We start from the raw sequence: 22,393 nt of genomic DNA on the forward strand, positions 1-22,393 counted from the left end.
GCACTACTATTGTCCCACCTTTAAAACTATGTTAATGTTTGCACTACAATGGAGGTGTTTCCAGGCTGTGATATCAACACCTTGTATTTTTGTACGCCTTTCGACTGGTTAGCTCTGATTCCCACACAGCAGTAGTCTATAGTTGACTAGTTCATAGTACAATTCACCGTGGTCAGCTTCTTCACGCAGGGCTCTGAGACCATTCAGAATAATACAGTCCGCCCCCTGCCTCTGCAGAAAATAAGAGTCTGGGCCTGACGAAAAACGAGAAACTTGCTATGTCAACATTTTTTTAAACGCAAAATTAAATTAGACTTAACATTGTAAGAGTAGTGACCTTTATTTTGAAAACATTTGGTACACTCTACCGGAAAGCAGTTTCCTTGTAGCCTGCTGCACGTAGAGGGTCCAGCTGGAAAAATACTTGCCAAGATCCATCGGGTTGGTTGAGTTGTGGCTGATCCACAAAGTAGCCGACACAGATAATGGGACACAACATGCTGCCGCGGCGCATGTTCCTCTGGTGTATGGCTGTCATATATATGTTTGCTTTTGTCTCCCTTTACCTCCAGATACCAGGTGAGATTACTAACGTGGTCGCTTTTACTTGGGTGAGAATCCTCTTTCTGGCGATGTAACTAGCTTCCTTGCTAAAGTTAGCTTCATGCAAATGCCTGGAACTTTCTGTTACTGCTGATGCAAAGATGAAACTTTATTTTAATGTTTGCACTAAGTGCATTATATAACTAAAAGCTGAACTGAACAAATATGTAAACGCAACATGTAAAGTGCTGTTTCTTGACCTGAAATCACAAAATACCGCATGAAGATTATAGTTTACAATATATGATGTTCTAGTGAATAAATTCAAATTGATTAACATGCGTTTTCATTTTCATTCAGGTTAGTGCCTGGTTTGAGAGATTGGCTTACTTTCCCGTAATTTGGGGTTGAGTTAGAACCCTAAAGGTTGAATAATGGTATAATAGCCCTACAGTACCACTGAGTACTGTTTCTCTGTAGATAAACTTTCCGGTAACTACTGGGTATCTTATCAGCTAGTGTGTTTTATATGTTTAATGAATTCATAGGTTTGTAGTGCTTGGCTAGAATTGTGTTCGTTGCCATTTCTTTAGGGAAATAATTTAGTCTCTTCACCCATGTGCATCAGTATCACAATAAAAGAAAAAGAAAAAAAGAAAACATTTTGTAAATGCACACGTCCAGATTGTACTAGTTGAATCCAGCATTGTGATGTGAATGCGTGTGTGTGTGTTGGAAGGTCTCTATGGAAATGAGGGACTGTTGCCTGCACGGTGGCAGCTGAGATACAGCGGCAAGCCTCTGTTGGACCAGATGCTGTCCACTCCTACTTTGTTATGGCTGGGGCCTAAACTGGGCCTGGACACGCACACTGCCGTGGAGCTGCTTTGCCTGGTAGGGGCAGCCCTTAGCCTGGCTGCTACACTGCTGGACAGTCTGAGAGACAGCCTAGTCTATTTTTGTTTGTGGGTGCTGTACCTGTCTCTGTACCAGGTGAGTTACAGCAGTCCATCTATCTATCAGCTTTGTATGTCAGGCAGAATTTGTAATCTCCAACACTCTGTCTTAGGTTGGCCAGGTCTTTCTCTACTTCCAGTGGTGAGTGTTCTCGGACCGAGTGTGATGGAGGGTGTGAGTGACGTCCCGAGTGTGTGTTTAATTAACAAACGGGTTCCATCTGGTGTTTGTCTGACAGAGTGTGACTACTGTGAGCAGTCAGTCTATATTTGCCATGTCATGACGACATCTAAACAACTTCGGAGCACAACTGCTAAACAAGCATCACACACTATAAACACAAATGATTATTTTCTAGGCCACCTTATCTCTCAATATTTTAATATTTTTCTTCTTGCCCTGATGGTATCCAGGGACAACCTGCTCCTGGAGATAGGGTTCCTGTGTGTCCTCGTAGCCCCCTTGACATTGGTGCGGGGGTCGAGAGGGGTCAGGGAGCACGACCCGGTAACGTTCTGGTTGGTGCGTTGGCTGCTCTTCAGACTGATGTTCGCCTCTGGAGTGGTCAAACTTATTTCCCGCTGTCCCACCTGGTGGGGCCTCACAGGTGTGTGTGTGTGCGCGCGCTCCAAGACTCTTAACTCCTGGTATGTTCTTTGGCTTGACTCCAGTGTTATATGTGTGTTTAGCCCTGACCTACCACTATGAGACCCAGTGTATCCCGACACCCCTGGCCTGGTTTGCCCACCAGCTGCCTGTGTGGTGGCACAAGCTCAGCGTGGTTGGCACCTTTGTCATTGAGATCGCAGTCCCCTTCCTCTTCCTGTGCCCTCTACGAAGGCTCAGGCTTGGGGCCTTCTACATGCAGGTGTGTGTGAGGTTTGGGGTGGGGGTGGTGGTAAGTTGTGTACATGTGAGTTGACAAGTTATTTCCAATCGTATAACGTGATTGGATAACCTGAGGAACCAAACCGTTTGTCTCTTCGTTTCTTTGAGTGCCTTCTTGTGGTGTGTAGGTGTTACTGCAGGTGCTAATCATCACGTCTGGCAACTACAACTTCTTCAACCTGCTGACTCTGGCTCTCTGTCTGTCCCTGTTGGACGATCAACATGTGCTTTTCTGGCTGCGCAGGTCACAGAAACCGAACAACTGTGGTATGGTCATACAGACACACACACGCACACCTATGCACACCTAGGTATTTTTTTGTGGGGGTGTAATGTCGATCCTCCTTGTTTCCATTCAGGTTCCAAGGTGTTTTCTTGGGCCTGTTTGATGGTGGAGCTGGCAGTGTGGTCTCTGATGTTCTATGGCGCAGTGATATGCTTTGAGCTGCAGTTGGACTGGGACAAAGGGAGTGTCCGCTCAAGGACAGGTGTGTATACAGTGCCCTCCAAAAGTATTGGAACAGTGAGGCGAATTCCTTTATTTTTGCTGTAGACTGAAAACATTTGGGCTTGACATCAAATAATGAACGTGAGACCAGAGATCAACGTTTCAGCTTTTATTTCCAGGTATTTACATCAGGATCTGATGCACAACTAAGAAAATATCACATTTTGTTTGAATCCACCCATTTGTCATGTGAGCAAAAGTATTGGAACAGATATACTTAAAACATATTTAAGTGAATAAGACTTAATATTTAGTTGCAAATCCTTTGCTTTCAATAACTGCAGCAAGTCTGTGACCCATTGACGTCACCAAACTTTTGCATTCTTCCTTTTTGATGCTTTCCCAGGCTTTCACTGCAGCCTCTTTCAGTTGTTGTTTGTTTTGTGGGGTTCCTCCCTTCAGTCTCCTCTTAAGCAGGTAAAATGCATGCTCTATAGGGTTTAAGTCTGGAGATTGACTTGGCCAGTCTAATACCTTCCATTTCTTGCCCCTGATGAACTCCTTTGTTGTTTTGGCAGTGTGTTTTGGGTCGTTATCTTGCTGCATGATGAAGGCTCTGCCAATCAGTTTGGTTGCATCTTTCCTTAAATTGGCAGACAAAATGTTTCTGTAGACTTCCGAGTTCATTTTGCTGCTGCCATCATGTGTTACATCCTCAATGAAGATTAATGAGCCCGTCCTAGAAGAAGCCATGCAAGCCCAAGCCATGACATTACCTCCACCGTGTTTCACAGATGAGCTTGTGTGTTTGGGATCATGAGCAGTTCCTTTCTTTCTCCAAACTTTAGCCTTTCCATCACTTTGGTAAAAGTTAATCTTTGTCTCATCAGTCCATAAAACTTTGTCCCAGAATTTTTGAGGTTCATCTCTGTACTTTTTGGCAAATTCCAGCCTGGCCTTCCTATTCTTCTTGCTAATGAGTGGTTTGCATCTTCTGGTGTAGCCCTTGTACTTTTGTTCATGAAGTCTTCTGCGAACAGTAGATAGTGATACCTTCACTCCTGCCATCTGGAGGTTGTTGCTGATCTCACTAACAGTTGTTTTAGGGTCTTTCTTTACAGCTCTCACAATGTTTCTGTCATCAACTGCTGATGTTTTCCTTGGTCTACCTGTTCGACGTCTGTTACTTAGTACACCAGTAGTTTTTTTCTTCTTCAGGACATTCCAAATGGTTGTACTGGCTATGGCCAATGTTTCTGCAATGGCTCTGATTGATTTTCCATCTTCTCTAAGACTCACAATTGCTTGTTTTTCACCCAAAGACAGCGCTCCGGTTTTCATGTTGTTTTCACCTCTGAATACAGTCTGCATAGACAAAACCTATCTTACCCAATCTGAACCTGAGTGTAGACATTCAGTGGTATTTATTGATTGAATAATGTATGTAATAGGACACACCTGGGCAACAAAACACACCTGTCAGTCATATGTTCCAATACTTTTGCTCACGTGACAAATGGGTGGGTTCGAACAAAAAGGTGATATTTTCTAATTTGTGCATCAGATCCTGATGTAAATACCTGGAAATAAAAGCTGAAACGTTGATCTCTGGTTTCACATTCATCGTTTGATGTCAAGCCCAAATGTTTTCAGTCTACAGCAAAAATAAAGGAATTGGCCTCACTGTTCCAATACTTTTGGAGGGCACTGTATATGCGTGTGTTAGTATGCGTGTGTGTTGAGACAGTACCAATCTGAGATTGTTTTGCTTTTTCAATCTTGCAGCATTCACCTACCACCAGTTTAATCAGTTCCTGAAGACTGTCACCATTCCCAGTGTCTGGTTGGGCATCCTCTCTCTTACCTGGGAGGTGGTCACTGCCATGTTCAGGTGTGTGTCCTCACAAAGGGTAACTAACCCTAACTCACAAAGGTGTGTAAAAAGTCTTGTCAACAGTTGTTTGTGTGTGTTTTCTCAGGTGTGCCTGTGTTCAAGGCTTTCTGAAGAGATTCTGGGGGACTCTACAGTGGATGGTGTTTGCTGCTGCTGCTGCCTCCATTTTCACCGTCAGTCTGGTGAGTGACCTGGCTGGTTGCATGGGTGATACGTTAGGGCATGGGTCCCCCAACTGCGGGCCGAATACGGATCTGGCCCTCGCAGAAAAAAGTTTGGGGACCCCTGCGTTAGGGATTGGAGCCAAACGGGTGCATCCACCTCTGACTTTCTACAGGATGAAGAGTGAAGTTGTTTGCATTAACTCTTTCCCTCCAGGTGCCTTTCACCTACGTGGAGTACGACTCCAACGCCAGCCTGTGGCCGGGGGTCCGCCGGGCGTACGAGGCGGTGGACCGCTACCAGCTGGTCAACTCCTACGGCCTGTTCAGGAGGATGACCGGGGTGGGGGGGCGACCTGAGGTGGTCATCGAGGCAAGCATGGACAGAGTGACGTGGACGGTGAGAGACTGGGGAATACAGAGTAGAGCGAGGAGAGGGGGATGGGCTTGGTTTTTGAAATGGTCCGGCTTCGGTTTATTGGATTGTGTGCGGTCGGTGGATACGTAGCACACGTGTTAACCCTGCAACCACATCCACCTGCAGGAGATCGAGTTCATGTATAAGCCAGGGAACATGAGTGCCCCCCCTGCGGTGGTTGCACCCCACCAGCCCAGGCTGGACTGGCAGATGTGGTTTGCTGCCCTGGGACCCCACACACAGGCCCCGTGGTTCACCAGCCTCGTGTACAGACTGCTGCAGGGCAAGAGAGACGGTACACACATACTCTGTCTCTCTCTCTCACTGCTGCTGCATGCTGGGAATGAGTGTGCGGAGCGTCTGGAGGGTGGCTGTGAGCGTGGCTGGATACACTGCTGTTTGTTTTGTGTTGCTGTTTTTTCATACTGTACTCCCTTTACCTTGTCTGTGTCACTGGTCTGTTTGTCACAAGCACTGGGTTGGGTTTGTGGGGGGGGTCGGGAATCTGTAGCCAGCTGTTTTACATGGGTACATGTGTAAATACGCCTCCTGGATGAATAGCGCAATAGTACCGTTTCTTGACGCTGTAGAAAAAGCAAACACGCTAATAGAGCAGGGGATTGTGCTGAAGGACACCCAAACACAAGTGTTCCCCCTTACAAACCCGGCTAAGAGGGTCAAAGTCCCAACAACTAAGCAAAAGTCGGGAACGGGTGACAAGGGATCGAAATCTAAAAGAAAGACCAAGCGGCCAGTCAGCTGAGTATGAGCTGATAAAGGTGAAGGCTCTAGACCCACAGCGATGCTGCCAATGAAGTAGATTGGCGAAGGAGTGGGAGGGGAATGTGGTACTCAGTCATAAACCTTCCATTAGTGCTATGGTGGCAATACTGTTCGCCAAAAACATCTCACCGGCCTCCTATGAAGCAGTGGAAGTGGTGGAGGGCAGGCTGTTTAAAGTGACAGCTTAGTTTGAAAATGTTACGTGTGTATTTGTAATCTACAGTCTATGCACCAGTGGCAGCCGCAGAACAGCTGATATTTTTGGACAAATGCTGAATGCAATATGGAGGAGTATCTATTTCTTGGTGGGGATTTTAACAGCACGATAAGTGATTCAGACAGAAACTATGCAGAACCCCACCTGGCCCTGCTTTGCAATAATTACTGATTTTTAAATCCTCTCCAAAGCTCTGGCAAACAGACTAAGGGAGCAGACTGACTCCCCTCATCATAGAGGAGGAGGAACTAGTGTGTGTGGATGCCTTAAGCTAGACGTGGTTTCTGCTTGTGTCAATTTGTGCTGGTGCCTGTGGTGTATTTTTGATGTGTTGTTGTGCTCTGTGTGTACATAGAATAGTGTATTGTCCAGCCAACCCACAAGGGACATATAAAGGTGTGTTTAAATTCAAACTCTCTTTCTCTCACTCTCTCTCTCTTTTTCTCTCACTCACTCCCTCCCACACACACCACACTTTTAGAGACAGTCCGTGTGTGACCCAGATCTTTTTTTCTGTCTTTCCGTCCAGTAATTGAGCTGATCCAGTCCGATGTGTCTCGCTACCCATTCCTGCAGCAGGCTCCCTCCTACATCCGAGCCCACCGCTACAAATACTGGTTTACAGAGCCCAAGTCTGATGGGTCAGCACACACACACAGAAACACACACACTCTTTTACCTGAATTTTTGTGTGCTTGTATGTAACACACTCTCCCTTGTTCGTAGCTCGTACCCTGACCGATGGTGGCGGAGAGTGTACTCAGAGGAGTTCTATCCCACAGTGCACCTGGGTGACACCTTCCTGGAGAGCATGCTCAGTCAGCATGGGCTCAAGGTAAACACCAGAACGTAAACAACAAGTATGTGTGAAAACACGATCAGCAGCACTGACAAACTCTGCTGGTTTTAGGTGGTATTGGTCTCATTCTGGTGTGTAGGGATTTGTAACCTGACTGTGATGGTGTGTGGTGATAGGACAGGTCTCCTCCCCGGCGTGTTCCAGAAGCCCCTGTGGCCCAGGCCGTGAGGTGGGTACGCTCCCAGGTGAGGGGTGTGTCGGCCCCTCTGCTGCTCTGGAGCCTGTTTGCTTGTAGCGCCACCATCTGTCTACTCCGGGGACTGCGCCACTCCTGTACTACGACACACAAACACAAACCCACTGCAACCAATTCTGACCACACGGACACCATACCAGATGGTAACTCCTCGCTAGAGGAAGATCACCAAGAGGAGGAGGAGGAGGAGGGGAAGGAGCTGAAAGATGATACAGTGGAGGAAGAGAATTGTGAAGGAAATAATGTAGCAGAGGAAGACAAGGAGTTGGAGGAGGAGGTGGTGGTGGAGGAGGATGATGAAGAAGAAGAAGAAGAAGAAGAAGAAAAAGGCGAGGTGAGCGAAGAGGATGACATGGAAATGCTACGAAAGAGAAATATTAAGCGTGAGGATGAGAGGCAGGGCAACTACCCAGTTGGTTGAAGGCTATCTGTCCAAATTACCTGTTTTTTCTTCTTTTCTCTGACTAGAAAACGGAATTGTATTTTTCCGTTCTTCAGTCAGAGAAAATAAAACATTTGTCACTTATGTCCACCCTGCCTGTGAGTTATTAAATATTCTGTGTCCTCTACCATTCAGACTGTATGGCCTACAGTTAGCTTACTAGCCATCCTCTAACTTTTTCTGATTGTCTCAACTGTTTAAAGTTGTGCCAAGAGGATGCTTGGTGATGTATTATGTACCTTGTGTGATCGTGTTGTCGTAGTTAATAATGTCAATCTCGGTTTGTCATGATTATAGCTGCACTTCTGTGGTAAGATTCAGACAATGGAGGAAAAATATGATAAAGAATGTCATATGTAAAAAATATGTCCTTTTTGATACTATGCTGACAATCAAGAGAACATACCTTTTGGTATAGGGCCATGTGTTTTTTGTGTGTCTTGTGTGTGTTTAATGTTTGCTATGCCTCCAAGATACTGTAAGTATTTTAACCAACTGCACTATTTCCTCATTTCCAGAAATGTTTTTTTTTCTACTTTTGTCAGTGTTGCAAAAAAGTACATTGCAAAACTATGTACATCTTTTGAATGCTTTTTTGTATCATTTATAATAAAGGAAAAATGGACACATACTTTTACTTTTTATTGTTTAATTGTTCAATTAATCTAAATTGTATGAACAATAAGGGCATTTCACACAGGGAAGGTGCTTGAGCGTGTTTCAGTTACCACCACAGAACACCAGGGCAGTACTTGTTGATGAGAGACTGGTAGTAAGGCTTGAGGTTTTCAACATCAGGCAGATCTGTGCTTTTAGTGTAGAGGTCAAACTTACTGCAGAGGGCACAGAACGAAGGTCAGATCAGAGACATAGGGAACAAACCATTTAGAGAGCATGTGTGTAAGTAAGAGAGACCTACTTGAACTCTCTGACCCAGGGCAGCATGCGTAGGTCTTTGTCATTGCACAGGTGCATGTAGTCGCCATGGGAATGCCAGGGGTAGAAGGAATGGAAGCGGATCATATAGAGACCCTGGGGGAAAGGGTGGAAACAGGTGGAGAAGCAATTTGGGAGATTTACACACGCACTCGGTCATTCACTCCCTCACGTCCTCTGAAATGGTACATGTTGAACTTGATGACTCTGTAGTGATACTCTGGAACAAAACAAGATACGTTAGGAGTATCCTTCTCGTGTTGAGGTCAGAGGGTACTGTATCTGCTGTGTAGATACTCACCGTCATGGCCCCAGGACATCAGCACATTGTCCAGCCCACAGTTTGAATTGTAGATCCCACACTCAGTACTAGAGAGAGACAGAAGGAAGGGGCCATGGCTTGAACCAATCTGATGGGATGTTTGAAGAGAGACATTATTGTACTTGTAGGCAGGGTTTTCCTCCTCTGGGTTGTCCAGGAACGTTTTGTCTCTGAAGACAATGTTGTTTTGGAACCTGCAGCCCACTGGGAATGTTTCCCCGACTACAGCCCACTGCAATACAAAAAAAAAGTTGGTAAAAGTTGGTAAAGTCCACATCAGGATCAGATTTATCCACCAGCTGGTTCAGAGACATGATTGCCTCCATCACCCCCATCTGGCATCTCCACAGTTGGACCAATCAGAGTGCTGCAGAGGCGCAGGAGAGCGCAAGGGGAGAGAGAGAGAGAGAGAGAGAGGGTCATGGTAGTATTACAGGTGGGCGTATTCAGCTGTCCTTTTCTGCTGCACATTGCTATCTGCTTTCGAAACATTTCTGTTCTGACTTCTGTGAAACATGACTTGGTACAAAATAAAATTTTCCGAGAGGAGCAGAGAGAGAAAAAGGCTCAAGGTGTTTTTTCTTTGCCATGCTCTCCCAGCACCCAAACCTTTTGTTTGACAAAGTCCAGGGTCTGGTTGGTGTGCTTCAGCTTGTACGTGTTGAACACACGATCGATCAGACTCCCGCTCTGTCACACACACATACACACACACTGTTGTGCACACGAAGTACCCACAACAAACCCCCTTCACGACCTGTTGGAAGACGAGCTGTCGTTCACCTCAAAGTTCCTGTACTCAGCCTGGTCTTTAGAGTCAGTCTCCAGGTTTTGGGTTGATATGCCAGAGACGGGTCTGGGCCCTTGGAACACATAGACAAACAGGCTGATGTAAACATTATTCTGATACAGACATTAGACGACCAAACAGACAGACACAAATGAGACATCTGTTTCGCAAGAAAACATGCATGCCCTTCTCCATCTGAACTAGCCTAGGCAGACAGTGCCCTCCAAAAGTATTGGAACAGTGAGGCGAATTCCTTTATTTTTGCTGTAGACTGAAAACATTTGGGCTTGACATCAAATAATGAACGTGAGACCAGAGATCAACGTTTCAGCTTTTATTTCCAGGTATTTACATCAGGATCTGATGCACAACTAAGAAAATATCACATTTTGTTTGAATCCACCCATTTGTCATGTGAGCAAAAGTATTGGAACAGATATACTTAAAACATATTTAAGTGAATAAGACTTAATATTTAGTTGCAAATCCTTTGCTTTCAATAACTGCAGCAAGTCTGTGACCCATTGACGTCACCAAACTTTTGCATTCTTCCTTTTTGATGCTTCCCAGGCTTTCACTGCAGCCTCTTTCAGTTGTTGTTTGTTTTGTGGGGTTCCTCCCTTCAGTCTCCTCTTAAGCAGGTAAAATGCATGCTCTATAGGGTTTAAGTCTGGAGATTGACTTGGCCAGTCTAATACCTTCCATTTCTTGCCCCTGATGAACTCCTTTGTTGTTTTGGCAGTGTGTTTTGGGTCGTTATCTTGCTGCATGATGAAGGCTCTGCCAATCAGTTTGGTTGCATCTTTCCTTAAATTGGCAGACAAAATGTTTCTGTAGACTTCCGAGTTCATTTTGCTGCTGCCATCATGTGTTACATCCTCAATGAAGATTAATGAGCCCGTCCTAGAAGAAGCCATGCAAGCCCAAGCCATTTCATTACCTCCACCGTGTTTCACAGATGAGCTTGTGTGTTTGGGATCATGAGCAGTTCCTTTCTTTCTCCAAACTTTAGCCTTTCCATCACTTTGGTAAAAGTTAATCTTTGTCTCATCAGTCCATAAAACTTTGTCCCAGAATTTTTGAGGTTCATCTCTGTACTTTTTGGCAAATTCCAGCCTGGCCTTCCTATTCTTCTTGCTAATGAGTGGTTTGCATCTTCTGGTGTAGCCCTTGTACTTTTGTTCATGACTGAAAACATTTGGGCTTGACATCAAATAATGAACGTGAGACCAGAAGTCTTCTGCGAACAGTAGATAGTGATACCTTCACTCCTGCCATCTGGAGGTTGTTGCTGATCTCACTAACAGTTGTTTTAGGGTCTTTCTTTACAGCTCTCACAATGTTTCTGTCATCAACTGCTGATGTTTTCCTTGGTCTACCTGTTCGACGTCTGTTACTTAGTACACCAGTAGTTTTCTTCTTCTTCAGGACATTCTAAATGGTTGTACTGGCTATGGCCAATGTTTCTGCAATGGCTCTGATTGATTTTCCATCTTCTCTAAGACTCACAATTGCTTGTTTTTCACCCAAAGACAGCGCTCCGGTTTTCATGTTGTTTTCACCTCTGAATACAGTCTGCATAGACAAAACCTATCTTACCCAATCTGAACCTGAGTGTAGACATTCAGTGGTATTTATTGATTGAATAATGTATGTAATAGGACACACCTGGGCAACAAAACACACCTGTCAGTCATAAGTTCCAATACTTTTGCTCACGTGACAAATGGGTGGGTTCGAACAAAAAGGTGATATTTTCTTAGTTGTGCATCAGATCCTGATGTAAATACCTGGAAATAAAAGCTGAAACGTTGATCTCTGGTTTCACATTCATCGTTTGATGTCAAGCCCAAATGTTTTCAGTCTACAGCAAAAATAAAGGAATTGGCCTCACTGTTCCAATACTTTTGGAGGGCACTGTAGTACTCTCAGTCCTATAACCCTGTTTCATATTGAATATGGATCATAGATCCATATTGTGGACTTATCCCTTAAATCCATTGAAACATCAGATAGTGAGGTTTGGCATAGGCTTGATAAAACCGGCAGGCCTGAACTGAACAAACACACTAGAGGACATGCATACTATTAACATCAAGCATAATATGTTGCTGAATGATGTTCATGTTGTTGCATGATGTATTAAAGCATCTGCGAGCATGTCATCTTATAGTCTATGAAATGTGACTTTTCACAGTCTAGCCCATTTCAAAGACCTTCCTATGCTAAAACCCCTACCTAAAAGAGACACAAATACCAACAGAGTATTCTTCTGTCTGACGTACAAGGTTAACGACCCTCATGTTGAGTAGGAGAGTAGTCCCAGGACATGAGGATGTGTGTGAGAGAAAGCTCTTTTTAGCTGGACTGCTGTCAAACTGCCCTATATATCTGTCAGTCCAGCAGGAGGGCAAACCTTTCTGCAAAGGTTGTACAGGAAATGAAAACACACACCCATGGTCACAATTGAACTCACGCCCCCAACAAATGGGGTTACCTGACTGGATCACCTGTGTGTGTTTTTCCTGTGGGACCAGTGAGTGTTTAACTGAAATCTACTAGTCTGGTTCCAGCTGGTAAGGGGGATTGGTTGTGTAAAGGGGGACGTTTGAAAGTCAGTAAGTTATTGAGTTTAAGGATGAACAGGAAAGTACACGCACACAAGACAAACACACTCATACAAACAAAGGGTCACCATTCTATATGTTATACAGTAGTGTGTTGTGTTATCTGTGGAGTGCACATAACTAACACGGCTGGCCCAAGACTTCACCTAACCTGACTTCATGTTGTACTCATACACACAAACACTGAACCCACACATTTGTACTCATAAACACACTTCCAGCAGCACACACTTCCAGCAGCACATATAAACACTGTAAACCCCTTCGGGCACTTCTGAAAGGGTTAGGTAGCTGTAGGCCAACAAACACAGAAATTCAGTCAAGACACTCAAGACTGGCTTTTACCATTTATTCATATACATAAAAACAGGTTTGACTTTAGCATTAGCATTTAATCATCACGGCAAACAATTATATTGCACTAAACTGTAAGTGTAAATGTAAAGTGAAAATAACAAAACCAGTCAGTATTATGACTTGAGCGAATATCATTCACGTCCTACTAAAACAGCTGCCACGCAAAAGGGAATAAGGAAACTGTTTCCTCTAGTGAAAAATACAATGCCTGTCACGGGAAAAAAGGATCCAAAGACTCGTAGAAAGACCGAGTCGGGAAATGAATGAATCGTTCGTTTCCTCTAGCTACCAGTACAGAGCCTATGCAGGTCACGTGAAAAATGATCCAAAGAATCGTACCCGAAGACCGAGTTGGGAAATGACCGAAACATTTCTGTTTACTTGGACGAGCCTATGCAACAGTCCCGATGCGCGGCAACGAGAAAATGAACGAATCACTCTTTGAGAGGACTCGTTACTCCCGAGTTCTTGTAAGGATTCGTTCAAAATGAACGAATCGTTCACGAACGACACATCACTAATCCAGAGCGACTTACTGTACTCGAAGTTTCCCCTTCGTTCTTTTGGTGAGAAGTCTCAAGAGCTAGCTACTTACCCGGCGTCATGGAGCCGACCAGTTAGTTGTTTAGCACTAGCGTTGCTACATGCATAATGCAGAAATTATATGTTAGTCGTTGTTAATTTTGTGAAGGTGTGAATCATTTGGTATTAATATTTAATGTAACAAATTATTAACAAATTAACTGTGTAACGAATTATTAACGAAGGAATTATTACGACCCCCCCCCCCCCCCCCCCCAAACAAATGGACTAAACATTTTATATAAAAAAGTCATATATCGTGATATATAGCCTAGCATTACCATCTATGTTACAAAATTATCCTGTGATTACGTACATTTTAGGACAAAGACCTACCGCCCAGACCTGTTTCACACATCTCTGCTCCAGTCTTCCAGTGAGTTAGGAGAGAAGGGTGTAAACTGCCCTGTTATCAGGCCATCATTTGGTAAACAGGACAATAAACCCTTTTGTTTTAGAACCATCCAGTCTCTTGACCCTTTACTTGCAAATGTAAATACAGCTAGGTGCGTCCTAATTTTTCAACAATTTGAGAAAAAATAGAGAAACCTTGGGAGGAGCAGTTCCATGCTCCCCTCCCCCAAAGACAGTTGGTGAAACAGAGGTGCAGAACACAGGCTGTTACGTCCCTCGCCCCATTTGCATGTGAGTTCTGTCTTGTGTGTTTGTCCAGTGTTAAGGTCTTTCCCCCTAGACAACGTTTGTAACGCATGCTAAACAGTCTTACATCAATAAGTCAGACAACAAAATGGAAGAAACCTTAGGAGTAGCAGTCTTACAGTAGAGGATTTAGGAGGAATTAGTTGTAGTCCGGTAGTCTTCCAGCTGTGGGTCATACAGAAGTTCTTTCAGGTGGTGACTGCTGGGACAGCTTGGCCCCAGACTTACTGCTTTGGGGGTTTTCTATTGCGGACACGCAGGCGACTCTTTAGATTGTCATTTGTTTCACCTGAATTGTCACAGAGGTCACCGCTGTAGGCCTTTTCTCCAGTGTGGATCCTGAGGTGCCTTCTAAAATTGTAATTCTGGCTAAAGGTTTTACCACAGACGTCACAGCTGTAGGGCTTATCTCCAGTATGGATTCTGCTGTGAACTGTCAAACTGCTATCACTACTAAAGGTTTTACCACAAAGGTCACAGCTGTAGGACTTCTCTTCAGTGTGGATTCTGCTATGGGCTCTGAAATGGCCAGCCTGGCTAAAGGTTTTACCACAGAGGTCACAGTTGTAGGGCTTCTCTCCAGTGTGGATTCTGCTGTGAACTGTGAAATGGTTAGCTCTGCGAAAGGTTTTGCCACAGAGGTCACAGCTGAAGGGCTTCTCTCCAGTGTGGATCCTGCTATGAGTTCTGAAATCACCAGCCTGGCTGAAGGTTTTACCACAGAGGTCACAGCTGTAGGGCTTCTCTCCAGTGTGGATCCTTTGGTGAGCTTTAAAACTGCTTTCACCTCTAAAGGTTTTACCACAGAGGTCACAGCTGTAGGGCTTCTCTCCAGTGTGGATTCTGCGGTGAACTGTCAAATGGTTAACTCTGCGAAAGGTTTTACCACATTGGTCACAGCTGTAGGGCTTCTCTCCAGTGTGGATCCTGCTATGAATTCTGAAATGGCCAGCTTGGCTAAAGGTTTTACCACAGAGGTCACAGCTGTAGGGCTTCTCTCCAGTGTGTATTCTGCGGTGAACAGTGAAATGGTTAGCTCTGCTAAAGGTTTTACCACAGATGTCACAGCTGAACGGCTTCTCTCCAGTGTGGATCCTGCTATGAATTCTGAAATCGCCAGCCTGGCTAAAAGTTGTACCACAGATGTCACAGCTGAAGGGCTTCTCTCCAGTGTGGATCATGCTATGAGCTCTGAAATGATCGGCCTGGCTAAAGGTTTTACCACAGAGGTCACAGCTGTAGGGCTTTTCTCCAGTGTGGATCCTGAGGTGCCTTCTAAAATTGTAATTCTGGCTAAAGGTTTTACCACAGAGGTCACAGCTGTAGGGCTTCTCTCCAGTGTGGATTTTGCTGTGAACTGCCAAATTGCTATCACTGCTAAAGGTTTTACCACAGAGGTCACAGCTGTAGGGTTTCTTTTCAGTGTGGATCCTCATGTGCTTCTTGAGGCTACTGGATGAGGAAAGGCTCTTCCCACATGTATCACAGCGATGTGTCTCCATAACTCAGCTCTCTCTGTCTTTGTTCTCTGTCTGGTCTCTCTGGATCCTGTCTTGTATGTAGTCTCTGGAAACGTGTTTCTCTCTGGTTGATCCTGTCTAGTTACTGCTGTTTCTGGTTGAGTCTCTCTCTGTAGTCTTGAGTTGAGTCTCTGGAGCCTAAGGTGTCTTCTTTGTCTAGTATCCGCCCATGATCAAGTATGATTGGCCAGTAGGGGATCTGGAAGAAACAGTTCCAAGTTAATGAGAACTCAACTTTCACATACAAAGAACTCTTTTGTCTGTCATAATGTCCTACTTTGCATATGTAATCTAGATCATTTGGTGAGGGGTGTATGTTCACAGCAAAAATGTAATCTCTGGCATACATCTCCTAATAGTAATTTGGTTTTCTCCAAAATAATAATAGCCTGTATGATTAATACTACACAATAAGCATTACATGTAATGTCAATTAACAATAAAATGACTGGATTGGAATTGCAAAGTTTTAAATCCAATACTATTAATATACTCTATTCTATTGCATGTGTCTCATCTAATTTTCTATGTTAAAACGGATAGTTACAACATAGAAAATAAATTACGGAATGTTTATAAGCACTCAATTTATATTGGCTCCACAACAGCAATACAGAACACAGCACACTATCTTTACGCTGCCCACAAAACTGGAGTACGTACCTCGGGACTCACAACACTGTGCATCTAAATAACATAAAACAATATTGCATATGCTACACTTTTCACAACGTACTAACATACAGTATCTCCATGAATAAAGACAAACACTGAATCTAGCTACCAACACAATCGAATAAAGCTAGAGCTAGCTAGCTAGCAGCAAAATGAGTTTAAAACCAAGCACAAAGTCGCTAGTACTGGATACAACGTCAAAAGCAACGCATATCATGCTAGCACTTACCTTCATAGTAGTTAGAACTGCAACAGAGCTGATAATACATGTTAAAACGTAGGGAAACCTCACTCAACGTATGACAAACTCCATTGATTTAGAGCTCACGTTAACGTGGATACAAACCAGTAGGTACATTCGACTTCATGCAGCGCATGCGTCGCCTGCAGCCCGACTGACTTAGCTTCAAGTCAGCCGGCTGCAGCTGTAAGAAGTCGAGCGCACCTAATGTCTGACTGTTAAAAAATCAAGGCTACAAACACACTAGATGCAGTTGCACATTTGAAACACTAGATAGCACCAGCACGGTAAAAACGCTACAATGATAGGTATGCATACATCATGTTTTCATTAATTTTCGTTTTAAATCGTACACTTGAACTGTTTAAATCATATTGAAGAGAAGGGCATTTATAACTCTATAAAAAGGCGTACGTTTGATCTCAGCTTTGGTAGGGACACTTTTTTTGGAACGACTACATTTACATAACCAATGGATCCTAGAAATGTACGCCTTTTGCTACTGAAGTTCAATTGTCGCAATCATGAGCTCAGTTTGATGTAGTTTTTTCAGGGGTATTGTGTATGTTAAACAACTCTCTAGTGGTGGATACAAGGATTGCATCTTTAAACCTTAACGGGGCCAGGAGTGCCAAAAAAGAGCAACTTTATATGAGTTGATAAAGGGGAAGGTTCTAGAAGTTATCTTGATACAGGAGACGCACAGCGATGCTGCCAATGAAGTAGATTTACGTAAGGAGTGGGAGGGGAATGTGGTACTCAGTCATAAAACTTCCATTAGTGCTAAGTTGGCAATACTGTTTGCCAAAAACTTCTCACCGGCCTACTATGAAGTAGAGGAAGTGGTGGAGCCAGGCCAGGCTGTTAAAAGAGGCAGCTCAGGAGTTGTTTGATTTTCCCAAGTCACATTTATTTGTGTATTTACAAATAAGCTCTCTCCCACTGCCTCTCATCTTGATGATCCAGAAACATTTATTCTGCAGGCTGGTTCTTCTGAACCGCAGAAAATTTGAAACATTTCATTTCCGCTTTTTATTCTCTACCACTTTCCTTTGACACATGAGCTACCCAATATCTCCTGAAAATGGGAAAGCGACTTGGGTACTGAATTTATTGAGGATGATTGGAAAGAGGCAATAGATGTGATCAGATCAGCATCTACCTGTAACAGACTGAGGGAGACTCAGTACAAGATACTTTATAGGCTGCATATCACCCCAGTTATTTTGCACAAAATTGATTGCTCCATCTCTCCTCTCAGCAGTAAGTGCAAATCAGAAAGGGGGACCTATTTCACTGTTTCTGTGAGTGCACATTTAGAGCTAGATTCTGGAAGCAAGTTGCCAAAGTAATCAGTGAGGTCCTCGAGGTTGAGATTGAGAGATCCAAGTGTCTTCCTTGTTGGTCTCCCCTCTAAGGTGTTACATCTCCCCTCTCCAAGATACACACTCCTTGAGAAGCTCTTCTTAACTGCCCGAAAAATGCATCTTACTTCACTGGATTAAAGAGTGCCCACCAACTATTACATTATGGTACAAAGAGATCTTTAATATTCTCCCACGTGAAAAGTTGTTGGCTATTATAAGAGGGAAGGAAGGTTTGTTTTTGAACATCTGGTCCCCTTTCATAGACTACCTACCAGACGACTTCAGGTCCTTACTTATGAGAGAGGAATCAGGTACTTTTTGGAGTCAGACCAGACCTTTCCTTCATAGCCCTGACACATTTCATTATGTACTCATATTTCCTTACACATTTGTGCATGTAGTGGACTAGAGACAGTACTTTGAATACTTTCTTAAATAATCTTGTGGAAATGTTTGTTTTCTTTACCCTTCTGTGTAGTATGTGTTGATTGCTGTCTGTTTTGGATGGGGGAGGGTGGGGATTGTTGTTGTGTGCTTTGTAATGTTATCCCTTGCCTAAACCAATAAAAAGTTTATACAAAAATAAATAAAAAAGTGACAGCTAAGTTTGAAAATGTTTTGTGTATATTTGTAAGTGTCTATGCACCAGTGGCAGCCGCAGAACAGATTTTTTGTATTTTTTGACAAATTGTCCGAAACACTTTCTGAATGCGATGTGGAGGAGTATCTATTTCTTGGTGGGAATTTTAAAAGCATGATAAGTGATTCAGACATAAACCATACAGAACATGGCCTCCTGATACGTCTAGTTGAGGCCCATGAACTATGTGATGTATGGCAAAATCTAAATGGTGACACTACACAATCTCCCTGGCTAGGTTGGACAGAATATACTGCTTCAAGCACCAGTCACGTGTGTTCAAAACGTGTTCGATAAGCCCAGTAGGGTTCTCAGACCCCAGCCTGGTCACATGGGTTGTTTTAATTAACCCTGTAAAGCCAAGAAGTGCTTATTGTGTCAGATGTCAGAAATGTATGCGTATTCAGCAGTGGTGAGACTTGGGTAATGTCCAAGCCCAGCAATTCTGTACTCAGTACACTTTCAATGTAACCAGGGAGATAACCTGATCAATCAAAGCTCTAGAGAAGGAGTTCCAAGCTCTTGCTGACAAAACAGGAAAAAGAAGCCACATTCAGGGGCTCAAAGCTAGACGCCACATTGGCAGGCCTGCTGGGTACTCGAGTACAGGGGGCCTTGGTGAGATCCAGATTTCAGAATATCTCTGAAATGGATGCCCCGTCAAAGTTCCTATTTGGCTTGGCGGCAGGTCAGGAGCTCAGGACTTTTCCTGCAATACGGAGAAGGGCTGCAGAGTTCTACACTGAGCTGTATGCTAATGAACCTCAGGTGTCTGCGGGGGAAAACGTGCAGCTTGCACACCCTCTGACTGCACTGGAACTGTTAAATACACTGCAGGGCATGCAGAGTGGCAAGGCTCCTGGGATGGATGGGCTCCCTGTAGGCTTTTACGGTGGGCGAGGATCTGCTCGAGGTCCAAATTGACTGACCAGCGGTTGTTACCCTTGAGCTGCAGGCGAGCAGTCATGACATCGTTGCCCAAAAAGGGGGACCCACAAGAGATAAAACACTGGTGATTACAAAATTCTTGCCAAAGCTCTGGCAAACAGACTAAGGGACAAATGATACGTACGGACCAGTCCTACTGTGTCAATAATGGATAACATATCCTTGATCTGAGATTATTTAGACCTGTCTAGACTTTTCGGCCAGGTCACAGGGTTGATTTATCTGGACCAAGAAAAGGCTTTTGGTCTGGTTGAGCACCAATATCTTTGGCGCACAATCAGGACGTTCGGGTTCAGCCCTGAGTTCATTGCCATGGTCGGTATGCTCTACGGAGATACCAAAATTATACTGAAGGTCAACGGTGGGTTAAGTGGCAGGGGTGTGCCATGTCTGGGATGTTCTATACCAGGGGTCCCCAAACCTTTTTCAGCGAGGGCCAGATCCTTTTTCCTTTCTTTAATATGGGGCCGGGTCGGTCTGTAACTGAAAATTACATGGGCCGGAGTGACTACCAGGATTATTGTGGATCAGTCTTAATGTATTTATAATGCTATATTCGTTGATTTTTTTGTTATGCACCGTACATATCAAGGGATATAAAGCCTATTAAAAGAGCATTATTACCATCGTAATGACCTTTTTTCATATTCATTGCTATTGAAATGTAAACATTTACTTACTTATGCACATGAATCAGTGTGAACTGATTGTCACACAGATTGTCTCTGGCATTGTTCAGAGGGCCGGTCCAAATGGGTGGGCCGTAGATTGGGGAACCTTGCTCTAAACTATAGCTATAGAACCACTACTCAACTGTAAAAGAGCCGAAATGAAGAGAGCAAAGTGGAGTTGTCCTCTGCAGCTGCCTGTCTGTGTATGCAGATGATTTAATAATTGTCATAAAAAATCTGACAGATGTGGACATCTGAAAGGTTTGGGAGAATGTTGTCGGCAAGGGCGAACTGGTGGAAGAGTTGTGCCTTTCAGCTGGGGCATTGGACAAGTGGACTGCCCACTTTACCTGAAGGGCTGAACTGGTCCTCAGGAGGGTTTAATTACTTCAGGGTGTTTCAGGGGTTCAGATGGCTGAGCGGGTAGGGAGTCGGACTATTAATCAAAAGGTTGTTGGTTCGATTCCTGGATGTGCCAAATGATGTTGTGTACTTGGGCAAGGCACTTCACCCAACTTGCATCGGGGGAAATGTCTCTGTACTTCCTGTAAGTCGCTCTGGATAGGAGCGTCTGCTAAATGACTAAATGTAAATGTTTCTGGGAGATGAGTTATCTGTGCAGAGAAACTGGGACGGAATGACTGTTTCTGTTCAGTGAGGAGGACTGGGGTCTACTGAATGCAGGGAAATAACAATTATTTTTTTTCCAAGGCTGGGTGTGATTCTACCGGAGAATGACGCCCCATATGTCAACCCCCCCCAAGGGAGTGGGACTGGACACAGTGCGGGGGAAGGGTTTGTATAAACTATGTGTAAGGGCCCTGAATAGGGATAAATTAGAAGGTAGAGTTGACTCCCCATGGAGGGCCAAGCTGGGGTAACACGCAGAGGAGCGACCAGCCTGGAGAGCACTTTATAAACCACCGTTAACCAAGTGGGTGGGGGACTTACAGTGGCTTCTGTTACATGGGATTGTGGCAGTTAATGTGTTTGTTTCTGGAATGAATCCACAAACGGAGAGCACATGTCCTTTTTGTATAGAGTATAGAGAAACAAGTTTTCATTGCTTCAGGGAATGCGACAGACTGCGCATACTGTTTTTTTGATAACCAGATCAGTTGTTCCGGGCTGTGGGAGATGTCTTTAGTATCTCCGGTTTCATTCTAGGCCATTCCTACAGGAAAAAAGATGTGCGAGATGTATTCTTGTGAATTTTCTGTTGGGACAGGCCAAGTTGACAAACTACCGCAGTAGAAGATACAAGGTGGACACTGGGGTGGCGCAACATTTTTATGCTGTGTTCACAACACTGGTGAAGACTAGGATAATGTGGGAATACGGTTTTTACAAAGCCATGACAGATGTTGCTAAGTTCAAACACATTTGGGGGTGGGAAAGAGCTCTCTGTTACATGGAGGAGGAACTCGTGTTTGTGGATGCCTTAAGTTAGACGTGGTATCTGCTTGTGTTAATTCGTGCTAGTGCTTGTGATCTTGTGTTTGTTTAATTCTTGGGGATAGTTGATGTATTGTAGTGCTCTGTGTGTACATACAATTATGTAATGTCTAGCCAACCCGTAAGGGACAAATAAAAACTCAAACTCTCTCGCTCTATTTCTCACTCTCTCTGTCTCTCTCGTTCTCTTTCTCTCACTCAGTCAGTCAGTCAGTCAGTCACTCCCACACACACTCACACCACACTTTTAGAGACAGTCCGTGTGTGACCCAGATCGTTTTTTTCTGTCTTTCCGTCCAGTAATTGAGCTGATCCAGTCCGATGTGTCTCGCTACCCATTCCTGCAGCAGGCTCCCTCCTACATCCGAGCCCACCGCTACAAATACTGGTCTACAGAGCCCAAGTCTGATGGGTCAGCCCACACACACAAACACACACACACACACTCTTTTACCTGAATTTTTGTGTGCTTGTATGTAACACACTCCCTTGTTAGTAGCTCGTACCCTGACCGATGATGGTTGAGAGTGTACTCAGAGGAGTTCTATCCCACAGTGCACCTGGGTGACACCTTCCTGGAGAGCATGCTCAGTCAGCATGGGCTCAAGGTAAACACCAGAACGTAAACAACAAGTATGTGTGAAAACACGATCGGCAGCACTGACAAACTCTGCTGTGCCCACTGGTTTTGAGGCGGTATTGGTCTCATTCTGGTGTGTACAAGAGTGCCACCATCTGTCTACTCCGGGGACTGCGCCACTCCTGTGCTACGACACACAAACACAAACCCACTGCA

The 22,393-nt window shown here is 44.3% G+C and overlaps 2 protein-coding genes across 2 annotated transcripts; one reads left to right on the plus strand and one right to left on the minus strand.

The window, feature by feature from the left end:
• Window positions 1-239: 239 nt before the first annotated feature.
• Window positions 240-8,435, plus strand: lmf2a (lipase maturation factor 2a). Its single transcript, XM_047033717.1, has 14 exons — window positions 240-579; window positions 1,283-1,536; window positions 1,613-1,641; window positions 1,914-2,107; window positions 2,190-2,368; window positions 2,517-2,655; window positions 2,748-2,876; window positions 4,622-4,727; window positions 4,816-4,912; window positions 5,109-5,291; window positions 5,436-5,604; window positions 6,839-6,950; window positions 7,036-7,144; window positions 7,285-8,435. Exons 1-14 carry the CDS (start codon window positions 486-488, stop codon window positions 7,783-7,785), a joined length of 2,295 nt encoding a protein of 764 aa, XP_046889673.1. The 5' UTR covers window positions 240-485; the 3' UTR covers window positions 7,786-8,435.
• A 62-nt stretch (window positions 8,436-8,497) lies between these two features.
• Window positions 8,498-12,157, minus strand: miox (myo-inositol oxygenase). Its single transcript, XM_047033743.1, is given in 12 exon segments — window positions 8,498-8,639; window positions 8,726-8,838; window positions 8,915-8,933; window positions 8,935-8,962; window positions 9,044-9,111; window positions 9,187-9,309; window positions 9,311-9,410; window positions 9,413-9,431; window positions 9,674-9,754; window positions 9,848-9,895; window positions 9,898-9,927; window positions 12,140-12,157. Coding segments are annotated over 12 exon segments (756 nt in total). The 3' UTR covers window positions 8,498-8,530.
• Between the last annotated feature and the right edge of the window lie 10,236 nt (window positions 12,158-22,393).

Source organism: Hypomesus transpacificus, chromosome 14 (genome assembly GCF_021917145.1).
Source record: "Hypomesus transpacificus isolate Combined female chromosome 14, fHypTra1, whole genome shotgun sequence".
In the NCBI taxonomy this organism is placed as follows: Eukaryota; Metazoa; Chordata; class Actinopteri; order Osmeriformes; family Osmeridae; genus Hypomesus; species Hypomesus transpacificus.

Excerpts from the sequence above, each read along its gene's own strand:
- lmf2a (XM_047033717.1), top strand. The coding sequence starts at position 486 with ATGGGACACAACATGCTGCCGCGGCGCATGTTCCTCTGGTGTATGGCT. Across the intron at positions 580-1,282 it reads CCTTTACCTCCAGATACCAG|GTCTCTATGGAAATGAGGGA; the intron begins GTGAGATTACTA and ends GTGTGTTGGAAG. Across the intron at positions 1,642-1,913 it reads GTCTTTCTCTACTTCCAGTG|GGACAACCTGCTCCTGGAGA; the intron begins GTGAGTGTTCTC and ends GATGGTATCCAG.